This window comes from Nilaparvata lugens, chromosome 7 (assembly GCF_014356525.2).
Source record: "Nilaparvata lugens isolate BPH chromosome 7, ASM1435652v1, whole genome shotgun sequence".
NCBI classification, from domain to species: Eukaryota; Metazoa; Arthropoda; class Insecta; order Hemiptera; family Delphacidae; genus Nilaparvata; species Nilaparvata lugens.
Genome location: NC_052510.1, coordinates 4,771,811 through 4,789,570, shown reverse-complemented (window position 1 = coordinate 4,789,570; position 17,760 = coordinate 4,771,811). Strand labels below are relative to the sequence as shown.

The 17,760-nt window shown below is 35.3% G+C and overlaps 2 protein-coding genes across 6 annotated transcripts in view; both read left to right on the top strand.

Annotated features, from left to right (window-relative positions):
- Positions 1–15,619, top strand: part of LOC111046321 (DCN1-like protein 5) — a 33,520-nt gene extending 17,901 nt beyond the window's left edge. For all 4 annotated transcript variants that reach the window (XM_039433479.1, XM_039433477.1, XM_039433478.1 and 1 more), the window contains 4 exons: positions 906–1,050; positions 4,401–4,509; positions 8,306–8,513; positions 13,888–15,619. In XM_039433479.1, the coding sequence (XP_039289413.1) occupies positions 906–1,050; positions 4,401–4,509; positions 8,306–8,513; positions 13,888–13,958 (533 nt within the window). In that variant the 3' untranslated portion in view covers positions 13,959–15,619. The remainder of the gene's footprint in view (positions 1–905; positions 1,051–4,400; positions 4,510–8,305; positions 8,514–13,887) is intronic.
- LOC111051621 (O-acyltransferase like protein-like) overlaps positions 14,128–17,760 on the top strand; it is a 135,740-nt gene continuing 132,107 nt past the window's right edge. The window contains exon 1 of one of the 2 annotated variants that reach the window (XM_039433473.1): positions 14,128–14,359. In XM_039433473.1, coding sequence (XP_039289407.1) covers positions 14,325–14,359 — 35 coding nt within the window. In that variant the 5' untranslated portion in view covers positions 14,128–14,324. The remainder of the gene's footprint in view (positions 14,360–17,760) is intronic. The other variant, XM_039433474.1, reaches the window with a different exon arrangement.

Here is a 17,760-nt window from a genome sequence, read left to right as displayed (position 1 = left end):
TTAGCCTGATGTGTTAGACTAATGGAGATCCCACACCTACACAGAGCTCCAATATCTGAAATATTCAACAGAGTCCCTAAACCTAGCTCCGCAGTGCAGGCTGGATGCTTGTCTGACTCGGACTAGGCGCTGAGACAGCAAATAATAGCAGCGTTGGTGGGAATGCGAGCGGCCGCAGTAGCATCTTCCACCCAGCAATGGTCGGCGTAGTTCCGCCTAGCGGACAGACGAAAGATCAAACCAGTCGGTTATTTGATCCCTCCAGCCAGGCTCAGCCAAGCAGCCGAGACAATAGAACAATGGAGTGGTGGTCTTATTCGCGTTCATCAGCAGTTTTCTTTCTCACGATTATTTTGATTTTTGTGAGTCAATAATAACTCAAGTCACCAGTAAAAAGTTTCCAGAACGTGGTGTACTACCATATTAATGACTTTTCATGATGATTTTTAATATTTAAAAACATTGTTGACATTCTGAGCCTTTAGGCTAAACTTGGGGTCGCTGAAAACGAATCTGCAATCAGAATTTCTCTATCACGAAAAAGATCCAGTTGATGATCTTTCGGCAACCGTTAACAGTCATCCTGCAATGCGGCCGAAACACTTCCAAGCCAGACTCCCATCTCAAAAATGACAACAACGCCAAGCTGTGAGAAACCATTCTGCACTGCGGCGCTAGGTTTAGAGTACAGAGCACACTCAGACAAGTCATTCACAACAGAAGAAAAAGAACTTGTCTCAAAATAGTGATGTCCACATTATTTGTATCAAGTGGGACGATTTGTATCAATTCCATGTTACACCAATATGTCCACATTAATTATTAGTCTTAACTTTTAAGATTTTTTTAATCATGTTATGTCATTTCTCACCAATAATATGGATTAATATTTTGTTTGTGTTCAGGTCCTGATGGAATGGAGAAATTCTGCGAAGACATAGGAGTGGAACCTGAGAATGTAGTCATGCTGGTGTTGGCCTGGAAAATGAACGCGAGACAAATGGGCTTCTTCACACAGCAGGAATGGCTGAAAGGACTCACAGATCTACAGTTAGTACATTTTCCTGTTACAATCTCTTTAATTATTTCTATAGTGACATTCTACTTACTGAAATTTCACACTAAAGTGCGAGATAAATATTACTTTTAACACGGCTCTTTCTCGAAGACGGAGAGGTCCGATGCTCTATCCTCCACTAATCACTCCCACTACCTAGCAGCATTCTCCTTCTTTTGTGTCTGAGTGAGAGAGCTTTGTAACGCGACGCACCAACACTCCCCTCCAGCTATTGCTGGCAATGTTTCAAGTAGTGTACTGGTCAGCAGGTATATTGGTTTGTGTATGTTACGGAGATGTTTTCATCGCAAGAACATGAAGCAAAATGACACGGTGCATCCAATTGTGCGCAGGATGTCCGTCTGTGTCTACGCTACAAACTGTGGAGGGAGAAATGGGTTTCTCCTCTTCATGTTAAAAGTAATTTATCTCGCACTTTAGATAACAGTAAATTCAATTAATAAGAATAACTCATATTGAAACAAAGATCAAAATTTCGAAAAACAAATGAATTAATGAGTGAGTCTTGAGCTGCGTACAGATATACGCGCCTCCAACCCGCTCCGCGCACGCTCCGCCCTCGTTCCGCCATCGCTCCGCCCCCGCTCTGTACACGCACCGATCATGAACGTTACGGGAGATGTTAGCTCTTCTCGCGTTCCACTCTTGCTCCCCGGTCGATCATCAATCGCTCTGCTCGAGTGACGTTCGGTTGCGGAGTAGAGCGGAGTCTGTTCGGCCGCAACCGAACGTCACTCGAGCAGATCGATTGATGATCGACCGGGGAGCAAGAGTGGAACGCGAGAAGAGCTAACATCTGCCGTAACGTTCATGATCGGAATGATTGCGGAGCGAAGACGGAGCATGCGCGGAGCGTGTTGGAGGCGCGTATATCTGTACGCACCTCAAGGCTCAACTCACACTTACGATACTCAAGTCGAGAAGCATGTGTTTTCAAATGGTAACGTCGCGGAGACTAGAATCAACTGGTCTGAGTGTCAACATTTGGAAACACATGCTGCGTCGAAAAGAGACTAGAGTTGCAGTCCATTCTCGACCTGAGTCGTGTAAGTGTGAGTTGAGCCCAAGAGTGATGTCTTAAGGTGCGTACAGATTCACGCGCCGCGAACATGAGCAATTCACTTTCAATCAGCTGATGCCAAGCTTTTTTGACCGAGCAAAGTGAGGTCTAAGATTCAAGTCGACGGTTTGACATTTCTCCTAATGTTCAAATGTTGGAATGTTTTTATGTTGCGCATTTACGGCGAAACGCGGTAATAGATTTTCATGAAATTTGACAGGTATGTTCCTTTTTATACAAGGTTTTTGGAAATTTTGCATTTCAAGGATAATATAAAAGGAAAAAGGAGCCTCCTTCATACGCCAATATTACCGTAAAAATCAGACTATAGAATTATCATAGCCACCTCTAATACAAGGCCCCGGCCTACGATGTTGCAACGTCGCAGTGTAGGCCTAGAATCTGATACATGATTGGTGAAAAAGATTTTTAAAAATACCAGCTGATCTTTTTCATCAATCATGTATTAGATTCTAGGCCTACACAGCGACTGCAATATCGTAGGCCAGGGCCTTGTATTAGAGGTGGCTATGGAATTATTCATCATAAATCAGCTGTCTAGTGGACTATAATACTAGCCGTTCAAAAACATCGAACATCTTGAAAATTTTATCTTTCCATCAACGTTGTAGACAGTTGCAGCCAGACCTGATAACAGCGCTCACACTCACATTCCGGGACGACACGTCACGGTACGATATAGGACAGAAAGCTCTATGTTTATTTAAGATTTTTTCTAGACATTTTTAATTGATAATTTATTTATTAATTTTTGAGAAAACATAACAGGTCAATGTAACTCACTGAGCGCGAGGTCTACTGTTCACAGAACTACTAGTATATCTGTATCTTACCGTTTCTGTAAAAATTCAGATATAGTCAGCTGATTAAAAGTGAAATGCTCATGTTCGCGGCGCGTATATCTGTACGCACCTTATGGCTCAAGTGTTTTCAAATGGTGACGTCGCGGAGACTAGAATCGACTGGTCTGAGTGTCACCATTTGCGTCGAGAAGAGACTAGAGTCGCAGTCTCTTCTCGACCTGAGTCGCGTAAGTGTGAGTTGAGCCCAAGAGTGATGTCTAATGTCTAATTAGTGTAGTGCTTGTTCAAGTAATTTCCGTGGATAGAGCAGAGCAGTGATTGAGTGAATCTAGCTTCCATAGTGCAGTCCATAAGTGTACATATTTTATTCAAAACAATAGCAGTAAGAGTTTATAATAAGAAACTCGCTGTCTCATTTTTAATTAATTCCTTCGCGCTATAAAGTTTCTATAGTCAGGTCCACGTTATAATGGCAGTTTATTTAGCAATGGTATTGCTATCCTTGTTTATCATTAAACATAGCGGATACCGCTATCTCTTTCTCGCTTTACTCTGTTGCCAGATCGTCTTATAAAAATGTAGAATAATTAATTAATTACCAAAATATTCCATCTTAATTATGGAAAATTCATTATGAGATTATTGAAAAAATTAATTTCTTGCACCTTCCGGTAGTCGCGCCTTCTCAATCACACGAGCAGTCGCGTGTTGTACTTTTTACAACATCCATTTTTCCAACTGTTATGTACTCTGTTTACTGTCAAAACATATTAATTAATTGTATAATTACATTTCCATCTTGTTGGATTATTTTACGTCTATGAACATTTGGATGATTACCATTTCATAGCCCAATAAGGTACATCAAGCAAAGTCATCAATTCTGTGTTATTGGTCCGTTTACAGTCCCTGTATACAGTCTTTCTCTATCTTATGCACTGTGGCGACTAAATGGCACCTAAAGACTGAACCATTGCTCGGTTGATACTGCAACTCAGTGGAGTGATGGGGGGAAAGCTTTGGAATGCATAGGTGACTCATTCACTGACACCACCCCATTCAATAGTTTTGTGCAGGGAAAAAAACTGACACTGTTGTACTTTTTACAACAGCGCAACTGCCGGAAGGTTAACAAAATAAAATTGATTATTTTAAACGAGAATGAACAGTTAATATTACATCAATAAACTTGTATCAGCTTTCGTATATAGAAGGCATTGACAAGACATAGGATCGGCAACGTTTTTCTCCTATCTTTCTCCACTGCCATTATAACGTGGACCTCACTATAGTGCAAAACTTCAGCTATTATAATTTTTCTCTCTCTTCTTCCATTAACTCCATTTTTCGATGCAGTATTCTTTTATAATTCTTCTCTATCTGATCATTAATTCAACATTAAATGAAGTGTTGTATAATTAAATTTGTTCTGTTGCAGATGTGACACGATTCAAAAAATACAAAGCAAATTAGATTTCTTGAGATCATTATTAAATGACCCTAGCTCATTCAAAAGTATATACAGATACGCTTACGACTTTGCCAGGGTGAGTTAATCAGACATTAAAATGTAGTTTATTGTCATTACATTTTTAAGTCATTATACTTTAGTAGGCTAGCCTAATATTGTTCGCTTCACTAGCCATATCCGTCTAGGCAGGGGGGGTCTCCACCCCCTGGACCAGGACTGGATCGTCCAAAAATGAGATCAGCGGGCTCGCTTCGCTTCCCTGCATTTTTCAATTGAGCATGCTCCATTCCATCAGAAAGTCAAAGTACTGAGAAAACGCAGAAAAGCTGAGAAAAACGTTGGGAAAACGCTGATTTTGGGCTTATCTTTGATGAAATATTAAATTCACTTCACCACAAAATTTTTAGACCCTAGCTAAACCTCTGTACCAAATTTGAAAATTTTCTGTCTATTACTTGATGAAATAACTGAGAAAACGCAAAAACCCCTATTTTTGGGTGTATCTTTTGCGTTATTTCAAATTCCTTCAAACACAACACTATTACACCCTAGCTTAGCTTCTGTACTAAATTTGAACAATTTCTGTTCATTTGTTCTCGATAGATCTGAGAAAAAGCAAAAAACGCTGGAAAAATGCTAATTTTGGGCGTATGTTCAAATTCCTTCTAGCACAACATTATTACACCCTAGCTGAGCTTCTGTACTAAATTTGAACATTTTCTGTTCATTTGTTCTCGATAAAGCAGAGAAAACGCTGGAAAACGCAGATTTTGGGCGTATTTTTGGAATTTTTTGTTCAAATCCGTTCTTAGTGCGCCTCTAAAGGGCCAACTGAACATACCTACCAAATTTCAACGTTTTTGGTCCGGTAGATTTTTAGTTCTGCGAGTGAGTGAGTGCCATTTCGCTTTTATTGACCGAGCGAAGTGAGGTCTAAGATTCGACGGTTTGGCATTTCTCTTAATGTTTTATTGTTTATATGTTGCACGGCGAAACGCGGTAATAGATTTCCATGAAATTTGACAGGTATGTTCCTTTTTTAATTGCGCGTCGACGTATATACAATATTTTTGGAAATTTTTCATTTCAAGGATAATATAAAAGGAAAAAGGAGTCTCCTTCATACGCCAATATTAGAGTAAAAATCTGGTATGGCGCACTCACACAACTTTCCTTGCCGTTATGAAAATTGATCACCTGACGCTAGTGTGCACGCGCATCTCAAGTCTACTTATAAACAAAGATCTGAGCCAGCTGGTGACAGGACAATAACGCGGAGACATACGAGGTTGCTATCTCTTCTAGTGAATCATTTAATAGAATCAACAGTTGCCAACAGTTTGCATTTGAAATAAAACATTTCGATTTTAGATCCCAATTATCAGGCTTAAGATAAAATTTTTTTTTATTTTATCTTAAGCCTGATAATTGGGAATCTAAAATCGAACTTTGCATAGATGGGGCGGAGCTCCTGAAATTTTTACAGATATGAGACTTGTGGCAGTTGATAGAGCTTATCAATTACTTTTTTTGGTATAAATTTAATCGAAATCGTTGTAGCCGTTTTTGAGAAAATCGCGAAAAACCCTGTTTTTGACAACATTTTCGCCATTTCAGCTGCCATCTTGAATTGCATTTGATCGAAATTTTTCGTGTCGGATCCTTATATTGTAAGGACCTTAAGTTCCAAATGTCAAGTCATTCCGTTAATTGGGAGATGAGATTCGTGTACACAGACGCACATACACTCATAAGGTGCGTACGACTGCGCCTGCTCCTGCCCCGCAACCGAACGTCACTCCAGCAGAGCGATGATGATCGACCGGCGAACAACAGTGGTTCGACCGGGGAACGCGAGAAGATCTAACATCTTCCGTAACGTTCATGATGGGTGCGTGGGCGGTGCGACTGTGGTTCGATGGTGGTACGAGGCGGTACGAGGGAAGAGCGTTCTCGGTGCGGTTGGAAGCACGAATATGTGTACGCAGCTATACACAACACACACACACACACACACACACACACACACACACACACACAAATACAGATCAATACCCAAAAACCACTTTTTTGGACTCAGGGGACCTTGAAACGTATAGAAATTTAGAAATAGTTGGGGTACCTTAATATTTTTTTCGGAAAGCAATACTTTCCTTACCTATGGTAATAGGGCAAGGAAAGAAAAATCAGACTATAAAATTATTCATCATAAATCAGCTGACAAGTGATTACACAGATGTGTGGAGAAGCCAGTCTATTGCTGTATTTCCATAAGGTCTATAGTTTCAATCAGGTGGACTTCAGGCTATCATGCTTGCTAGTACTTGTGGACTAGTAGTTCTGTGAACAGTAAACCTCACGCAGTATTCTCATCCACAAGTACCTGATTGAAACTATAGACCTTATGAAATACAGCAATAGACTGGCTTCTCCACACATCTGTGTAATCACTTGTCAGCTGATTTATGATGAATAATTCCATAGTCTGATTTTTACTCTAATATTGGCGAATGAAGGAGGCTCCTTTTTCCTTTTATATTATCCTTGAAATGGGAAGCTGAGACCAATAAATGGTCTCACTCACTAGACAAAAGCACCCTATTGGCCGTCTACTACGCATATGTCTACTCATATCTAAGCTATGGAACCATTTTCTGGGGAAATTCTGTTGATAGCGGTAAAATTTTTAAATCCAGAAAAAAATAATAAGAGTCATTTGTGGATTGAAATCAAGAGATTCTTGCAAAGCATTCTTCAAAAACCTAAACATTTAACGCTACCATCTATTTTATCTATCATTGTTGGTTTTTGTTGAACAGAATTTAGATAAAGTTCAATTCTGCACAGATAATCACAGGTATAATACACGTAATAGTAGTCTTATTGCTTTTCCAGTACATAGGCACACAGCTCTAGAAAAACTCCATTCTACTCTGGAATACGTTATTTTAATAAATTACCTGCAGCCATCTGAAATCTAGATTCAATAAACAAATTCAAACTAACAGTCAGAAAAATGCTAGTAGAGAAAGCCCTATACTCTGCTGCCGAATTTTAATTTGTGAAAAGGGGCTGTAGAGTGTAACTTAACTTTTTGTGACTTTCATTTCCATGTGAATTTGATGAGATACCTCATAGAGTGTATTTATTTATTTACTTTCAAGAAGTAGAACTAAGTCTTTTAAATATAATTTTGTTCTAGTATTGACATGTCACCAGTCAAATGAGTGTTACTCAAAAATTGATGTAATGTGACGATAAATAAATGAAATGAAATGAAAAATTTCCAAAAACCTTGTACATACGTCGACGCGCAATCAAAAAAGGAACATATTTGTCAAATTTCATGAAAATCTATTACCGCGTTTCGCCGTGCAACATATAAAGAATAAAACATTTAGAGAAATGCCAAACCGTCGACTTGAATCTTAGACTCCTCTTTGCTCGGTCAATTACAAAATAAAAATATCCTTTAAATCAACTGAAATTAATCGATTTCTTCTAGGGGGTGCTCCTAGAGGCAGTGTTTTTTGACGTCTCCTCATTGCGCTATTGTATTTTCTGTGTTTATTATTGATTGTGACGATTCAATGTTGTGAAGCTTGTCTTTTATATGCAACTACTTGAATAAATGAAATTTGATTGATTGATTGATTGATTGATTGATTGATTGATTGATTGATTGATGGTCTTAGGACAAGGACCAACGGAGCATGGAGATGGACACAGCTAGTGACGATTCAATGATGTGAAGCTTTACTTTTATATGCAACTACTTGAATAAATGTTGATTGATTGATTGATTGATTGATTGATTGATTGATTGATTGATTGATTGATTGATTGATTGATTGATTGATTGATGGTCTTAGGACAAGGACCAACGGAGCATGGAGATGGACACAGCTAAGGCGATGCTTCAGCTGCTGCTAGGGAAGCACTGGTCACTGTTTGCCCAATTCAACCTCTTCCTGGAGGACAGCAAATACAAGGTTATCAACAAGGACCAATGGGCCAACATACTCGAGTTCAGTCGCACCATACACCACGACCTGGCCAATTATGACGTGGATGGCGCATGTATGTACCAACCTACTAAATTGAAGAGACTTGAGATATTGTTGAAAATCCACTTTATTTCTTGACATAATCTCAAGTCTCTTGAATTATGGAAAAGTTCCTCAACATCAATATTCACTTTACAAACTTTACAAACCTATTAACTAATTGATTAATGCCCGGTATTCTCATTCGTTTAATAAATAATGATACAGCTATTGGGCCATATGAATAAAGTTGAGCATTTGCTCATACTTCTAAAATATGGAGCATTTGCTTCATTTTCTATGAATAAACGTGAGCAAAACCTTTTGCTCATGCTCATCAAAAAAATAGTTTGAGCATTTGCTCAAAAGTAAAAGCTTTTGCTCAAAATTGTATGAATAAACTAGAGCATTCGCTCAACTTTTGAAGCAAATGCTTCAAAAATGTGAGTCTAGTCTAGAGCAGCTTATCACCTTTTGCTCATAGTAAAATGGCTCAACTAATTCGTATGAGGAAGAGGAAACTATACCAGATACGATCACAACCAATAGTTGAGAACTATAAAACTCTTTTTAGATTCAACCATGATATATATCACCATTATTCCTACAAAAGAATAAATACAAAAGCTACCTGTTATAAAGATAGCCATCACAAAATAGGAAATAGGCATTTAAGAAGATGAGAGTGTAGACGATTATAAGAAGGCTATTGATATTATAAGAATATGCTGAAGATTATTATAGAGATGACATTTTTTTCACGCTATTATTTCAAAATTCTAAACTCAACTAACCTAAAACTCCATTCATAAATAGAAAACAGGGCAGACGACGCAAACACAAGCGGTGCACCCTACTTGCATATTTAGCGCTTCCGTGAGCTATAAAAACAAACTAAGGCTACAAAAGCGAATCAGCTGATGAAAAATCTCTAAAATACGTGAGCATTTGCTCCAGAGTTCAGGAGCATAAGGTAAGAGTATAAGGTAAAGCTTATTCATATAAAATTGAGCAAATGCTTTTGCTTCTACCTTTTGCTCATGAGCAAAACCTTATGCTCAATATGCTTTTGCTCATGAGCATTTGCTCTGGTTTTATTCATATGGGCCATTGATTCAATAACTCAATTTATTCAATAAATTTTTATTGGTTTCTTAAATATATTTATAGACTCCATAGCTATGGAACGATTTATCTGTTCAATGTATCTGGCAACATGGCATGATCCCAAACCGGCCACTTTCGTAAACAAACTTGGTGCCGGATGCACAAAAGCCGGTTAAATTTTAATCGTGATTAATCCCACGAGAACCAATCAGAGAACCTGTCTTAGCAAAAAGGCCTTCTATGATTGGTTCCCGTGAAATTAAGCGCACACCAGTTAGTCAAGACAAGACAAGACATGATCAGACACGTTTAGTCACAATACTTCACATAGCTGCTTGTGACGCAACTCACACTGATTAGTCATTGCAATTAGACATGTCTTCATAAGCAACTATGTGAAGTATTGTGACTAAACGTGACTAGTCTTGTCTTGACTAATCGGTGTACGCCCAGCCTTGAAATTTAACAGGCTTTTGTGCAACCGGGCCATGATGTAATAGTAACCATGGTAACCAACCAAATCTTGGTTGTTTATTCTATGCTGCTCGTTGTGAGGCTATTTGTAGGTTATTTCCTACGGTATTGACATCTTTTGGCTGATGTCTCCAAAACAAGATGGCTGACACCAGATAAAGGCTAGCAATGCTAAATAGTGCAACTTTGATGATTCTGTTTTATTTTTTTAATACTGGTGACCTACCAGTTTTTACTTTCCTTGCCCTATTACCATAGGTAAGGAAAGTATTGCTTTCCGAAAAAAAAATTAAGGTACCCCAATTTCTAAATTTTTATACGTTTCTAGGTCCCCTGAGTCCAAAAAAGTGGTTTTTGGGTATTGGTCTGTCTGTGTGTGTGTGTGGTGTGTGTTGTGTGTGTGTGTGTTGTGTGTGTGTGTGTGTATGAGTGTGTGTTTGTGTATGTGTACACGATATCTCATCTCCCAATTAACGGAATAACTTGAAATTTGGAACTTAAGTTCCTTACACTATGAGGATCCGACACGAACAATTCAGATCAAATGCAATTCAAGATAGCGGCTAAAATGGCGAAAATGTTGTCAAAAACAGGGTTTTTCGCGATTTTCTCGAAAACGGCTCCAACGATTTTGATCAAATTTATACCTAAAATAGTCATTGATAAGCTCTATCAACTACCACAAGTCCTATATCTGTGAAAATTTCAGGAGCTGCACACCATCTATGCAAAGTTTGATTTTAGATTCCCAATTATCAGGCTTCAGATACAGTTTAAACAAAAAATTTCAAGTGGAAAAGATTGAGCATGAGAATCTCTACAATTAATGTTTAGTAACATTTTCACCTAAAATTGAAAATAAGCTCGAAGTTCTAGAAAATAAGATTATTAAATTGCAAACTGTTGATTCTATTAAATCATTCACTATGAAGAGATAGCAGACTTCGTGTGTCTGCAGCGTTATTGTCCTGTCACCAGCTGGCTTAGATCTTCAAATAGTAGACTTGAGTTGCGCGGTAACACTAACGTCAGTTGATCAATTTTCATAACGGCAAGGAAAGTTGTGTGAGTGCGCCACACCAGATTTTTGTAACTTAATTTTTCGATGTCAACTGAAAATTTGATCCATTCCGAAAATGTTATACATTTATCCATTCCATTTATATGCCATAATAGGCTGGATAGTTTCGGCACTATAGTTTATCGAGAGATTTATGGATTCAATAAGTTTATGAAGCGTTCTAGAAACGCATTTCTCATATTTATCGATTCAATAAAGTTATTGAATGGATAAACAGTTTATGGAACGACTGAGAAACCGGGCATTAGCCATTCATTAGTCATTAGTCCCACGAAAGGGTGTAACAGCCGAAGACCATGGCTACTATAGTGAGGTCCACGTTATAATGGCAGTGAATAAAGATAGAAGAACAGCGTTGCCTTGCCTCTGCATTAATTAATTATATTTCTACATTGCCAAAAACAGATTTGGCATCGTTGCGGAGCTATAAAAGGATAGTAATACCTTTTTTATCGAATGATAGACAAGGATAGCAACATCAAAGTTAATCAAATACTGTCATTATAACGTGGACCACACTATACATGCAATCTGCAACAACAGATGTTCAGTTAAATTCTCTTGTATCGACCTTTGTTTTCAAGATATATCGATTTTTTGATGCCAATGATGTCGTACGTATCGACCTAAAATCAAAACTCATTGATTAATCATTAATCATTTTATGTTATCTATAATTTATGAAAATGAATGTCTGATTGTGTGTTAGTTTGTTACTTTGTTTGTTCCCTATAGACTTGAAAACCACTTGAAAGAACGGCGTGAAACTTTGGGAATATTTTGTGTGAATATTGGGGATGGTTTCTGACCAGAAATTTTAATAGGGGGGCTAATAACAATTATTTATTAATCCATTTTACAGACCTATGTTTTTCGAAAGTGTCGGCCGAGCGGCTACCGAAGAACGGGAAGATGATCATGATTCAAGATCATGTTGTGATAATATGATTTAGCATCTAAAGTTACCAGCTGTAATAAACAGGTCACCCTGTGATAAATTGTGTACTGGTATTAATACTTTAGTTTGGAGTTGAAGTTTAGTTGATTAGTACCAGCTGTAAATAATGATTCCTTAGAAGACCTATACAAATAATCACTCCACTATCATTGAGAAACTGGAAAATGTTGGAAAAAATTATTCACCTCATGAAAGAGAGTTGTTCATATTGCATACATTAATTACTGAAGAATGACAGAATAATTTACATTTTTTTTTAATTTATCTTAGTTTATATTCATCCTAAAATGGAAGATGGAAACAATATGGAATTCTCTGTGATTCATCGTATATCACATATTTCCTGAACCATGTATTGACAATCAACAACTATAAGCGCATTAAGTTCATCTTTGAGACACTGATTTAACCTTTTCTACTTTCCTTGCCCTATTACCATAGGTAAGGAAAGTATTGCTTTCCAAAAAAAATAAGGTACTCCAATTTCAAGTTTTCTATACGTTTCAAGGTCCCCTGAGTCCAAAAACATGATTTTTGGGTGTTGGTCTGTGTGTGTGTGTGTGTGTGTGTGTGTGTGTGTGTGGTGTGTGTGTGTGTGTGTGTGTGTATGTCTGTGAACACGATAACTCCATTCCTAATCAACCGATTGACTTGAAATTTTAAACTTAAGGTCCTTATACCATGAGGATCCGACAATAAGAAATTCAATGAAAATTGCAGGAGCTCCGTAATATTCTTGAGAAAATTGCGGATGATTACTAAAAAAAACATGTTTTTACGATTTTCTCAAAAATAACTTGACCGATTTTTTTCAAATTCATACCCTGTATAGTTATTTATCAGCTTTATCAACTGGCATGAGTCTCCTTTCTAGTAAACTAATGGGGGGTCCACCCCATCCTTGAGAAATGGACTTAGTAACCTCCTTCTCGTGCATGAGGTAGGTAGGTAGCGCAGTTCATAAAAAGAACACATAGTCGAGATATTCCATATGTAGAACAGCTGTTTTGACGACTCTTAAAAAATGACGACTAGAAAAAATCTTCAAATTTTACAATTTACACAAAGGAAAAAGTACTCTGAAAACAATTATATATATTCACATAATTATACAGAAGTCTGTTCGTAGTATGAGCAAGGAAAGTTGTGTGAGTGTACCTCACCAGATTTTTTTTCTTTAATTCAACACTTTACTGATAGATATTACCATAGAGAAACGATAGCATAAGTAGATATCCCATGGTATAGGGCGTTTATGTCGTAACTTTTTCTGTTATCCCAAGCCGATAGTTCACGTAGTTCTTTCCTATGCAGCTGTGTGACGCTGGTAGTCTCTCAAATTGTGCCGTTCATACACTATCACCCCAACAAAACAGTAAAAATTGACAATAATCCATAGTAATACGCTTGAGATAACAGAAAAAGTTGCGACATAAATTCTCTATACCATGGGTTATCTACTTACACTATTGTTTCTCTATGATATTACTACAAATTGATTGAGAAGAATATGTTTTCGGAATGACTTACCACATAGGAAGTCCGTATTGAGATGTGAATGAAAATGTTGATTGTCAGATAAATTTCATGATTCACAAAATAAAGTTAAGTGTGACACAAGATACTTTGACTTTTTGGTGGTACGAAGTTTGCCGGGCAAGCTAGTCTTAAATACAGGTGTCCCACGAAATGGCATAACAGCCGAAGACCATAGCTTCTACAAGCATGTTTCTAGAAATCAAATAAAAATGTATTATAGTAAAAATTGTTTATTTTTTGTTTCTGCAGGGCCAGTAATGCTAGACGAATTTGTAGAATGGTTAAAGGCATCAACAAATAACGAAATTCGAAGGAGCTAACGAGCGGCGCATAAATACAGCACACTCCTGAGCGGAGCTAACCTCAGCTGGTGTTCGCATAAATACAGCACATTTATGAGCGGAACCAGCCCAATGTCATAAATCTATGGTAACAATTGAATAAATAGTTTATTTCTTTCAAACTTATGATGCTGTTTCAGTTTACATAATAGAGGGGGATAGTATGATTTCGATAGTATTTTAATAATTCATAAAGTTTAACAGTTTTATTATTACATTTGAATTGTATGTTGAATTTTACAGTTTCATCCACTGTATCTCGGAAAAACAGTCTGTTATCTAAATTTCAGAACTCCAAAACTGTATTTTAAACTCTGAAAAAACTCCAAAACTCACCTCCTATGGATGAAAGACATTCTTGATGTCAAAATTCCAAAAATGTAAGTATTTTTTACGTAAAAAATACGTTTTAAATTGGAATACTGGATGAAACAATATGTTTTTTGAGAATATCATAATATTGAAACAAGAATTTTATACCTACTGAAAACTTGAAAATTAGAAGATCTGCATTGTCGATATTGCTGTTAGAAATTTATCATGAATATGTATCCAATTCAGAAATATATCTGAGAAATATATTTCAGAAAATATTCAATTAAGAAAATATTCAAAATAAATAATTCAGAAATATATCCAATTTATCTGAGTGAAACAAGAATTTCATACAGCTTTGCCTACTAGAAAAAAAAGAAATTATGCAATTTTTTTCTTGTCGACGTAGAACAACTTCAAAATGCTTGAATATTTTTCGTCATATTAATGAAATTCATATCTATTTTGGAATTGTGTACTTCCAAACCTTCATAAGTGTTTCATTAAAATTTAATGCCAGTTAAGTCCATTATCTGAGATGTTAGGTTTCTTATGTGTTTCTAGTGTGTTACATTATTTAGTGTTCGAATATCATTATTAATTTATCCATTGGATAAATAATTACAACATAGGGTTTTAATTCTACATTTAAAAGTTTTGTTCCATAGATTCATTATAACGCAGCAGTATAGATTCTCATCACAATACTTTTGTTAATCATTTCATCATTGCGTTGCAATATTATGGTCACTTTTTTTTAAATCTTCAAAAATTCAATTATGTTTTCAAAAAGTTTTCTTTAAATGCTCATCATTTTATTTCTTTCGTTTTGAATTATTTTGACGACACTACAGTCTAGACTAATCAAAATAATTCAAAACCAATTATTAACTTGCAGATCGTCAGAGATAGTGAAATAGATGAGTATTTTATTCAAGTTTTCATCTGAGCTTGGTTACATTAATTTATTAATATTAATCAGAGAATTAGTCAATTAATTGATAACTGATCATTATTGATTGAAAAATCAACCTGTAAGTTAATATTGATTTGTAAAGTATGAATATTGATAAATCCTGATTTCTCGAACTCCAGCGTGACATGCTAGGTTACTCTGTATTGTATTAATAAATTTTATAAAAAATCTGTATTTATAAATTTTATAAAAAAAATGCAAACTCATAATCCTTTATATTATGTTGAATTATATTTAGTCATATCTTTGCTAAGTTCTGAATTTAGGTTATTTGCTCCTAAACACTGCTAAATATCGTGAATTCTTGTAGGTATTCTGAATTGAATTATTATTTTCGTACAACACTGTATTTCAATATTGAAAACAATGTCAAAAGATACCTAACTATGTATACGACCTTTCAAGAAATGAATTGATCGTTTAAGAAGTTTTGGATGCGATATTTCTATCATTTAGTTTAAAATAGCTCGTTCTATAGATTACTAGTACTGCTCCTACCATTCAGCCTGATTTTAAACTGTTAGCAAATTTTAATAAAAATGATCGAAACCGGCAATTCCAAAACAGCTATTTGTTTAAACCAACAATAACTATGAATGTTTATTCAGGTGTTTATTCTTTATTGATTCATACAATAAGTTCATCATCAAAATGAGGGGGAGAGAGAAAACAAGGTAACCTTGTGCTTTACCTTTCCCAAATTTAGATAAGGTTACAAAATTGACAAAAAAATCTTTGTTTATCATTCAAATTATAGAAGATGCGATACAATTATTATTGAACGACGATTAGAGCAAAATTGAGAAGTAAATAGTTGTTTTTCATTCTAATTGAAGAAGATGCAGTGAAATATCATTGCATTGTTTTAAATTAGTATTAAGGTATGTGAAGATCTGAATAATTATAATGGAATATTCATGATGAAGATTCGCTTTAAAATAGTGAAGGTTACCTGAACATCATAATATTATTATTTATAATATTTAAATTACCACGACTGAGGTAATAAAATCCAATAGAAAGTACAGAAATAATATTTACACTTAATAATATTATCCACAGATAATATTATTAATAGAAATATTAATAATGTTATTAATAGAAATGTTAATATTATTAACAGAAATATTATTATCCACTAGTGTTATTCATAGTATTATAATTATCTTTTTTGATGAGTGTTGAGTTATAATTAAACTTTAAAAAAAATTTTAATGGCAATAAAATTAACAAAAAAGAATCACGGAAAATATAGGCTATTGAATTTGATGTACAATACACATCATATGCAATGCAACGAAACTACTAAAATCAAAATTAATTATTTTATTGTAGACCTAATACCATAATAACAACTATTATATAAACAGAAATACTTTCACACATGAAATGTTTAATAAATTTGAATAAATTGTCTCACTTAAATTACTTTAGTAATATCAAACAAACTGAAATTTTGAAATTCCTCAGCGATATCTTTTGATTTAAGCTTACTAGAGGAAAAGAGCCCAATTGAAATATAGCCTTAGAAAAAATTAATTAACCTCAATTTTGTGATAAATTTTGAAACTAAATTTAATTATTTTTATTGCATAATTAAACTAGACGTTGTAACAGTAGCTGTTTTGGAATTAACTTAACATGTAATTTCAGGGAGTTATGAATCAAAAAAATACTAATAATTTTAATAAAATCACAAAAACCTCGCTTCTTCTTGATAAAACTTTGAGGCTACCGGAAAGTTTTATTGGAGTTCTAACAGGATATACGTGTATGCAAATACTATTTGTTTCTAGTTGTTATTTATTTTTTCAAAATTTGATTGTTCATTAATTGAAAATACTGTAATAGTGGATGAGATATCGAAATTTGGTTTAATAAGAATATCTAATTTGTATCTACTGTAATATAATAGACGATTTTGACACTATTTGATATTGATAACAAATTGTATTTATTATTTTATTATTTTGTGAATTGAGAATAGTATTTTGTATTAATACAAAATACCCCCCCCCCTCTGACAAACACCAAATTCCGTTAAATATTAGTGAAATACCTCATTTTAAGACAACATACGATTAACGATAATATTATAATACTGATTAAAATACCCTTAAGGAAGGAACTGTGTTATGATGCTCCATAACTGTTCTAGGTGGGTTCCTATCCACTGCTGTGGTGTATGAACGAATAAATTGCTTTCGTTTACAGTAAATAAACTAAAATTTAGTTTGGATTAGAGTATCTCATTTCAAGAAAACGTTTTTGTGAAATTTGAATTTTTTTTAGAATTGAAGAAATCAAAGTGCCGGTTGCACAGAAGCCGGTTGAATTTTAACCGTGATCAATTCCACGAGAACCAATCGGAGAAGCTTGTCTTCTCTGATTGGCTCTTGTGAGATTGATCGCGGTTAAATTTAACCGGCTTTTGTGCAACCGGGCCAAAGTATGATATTGTTAAATTTTGGAAAATGATTGAAGTTTTGG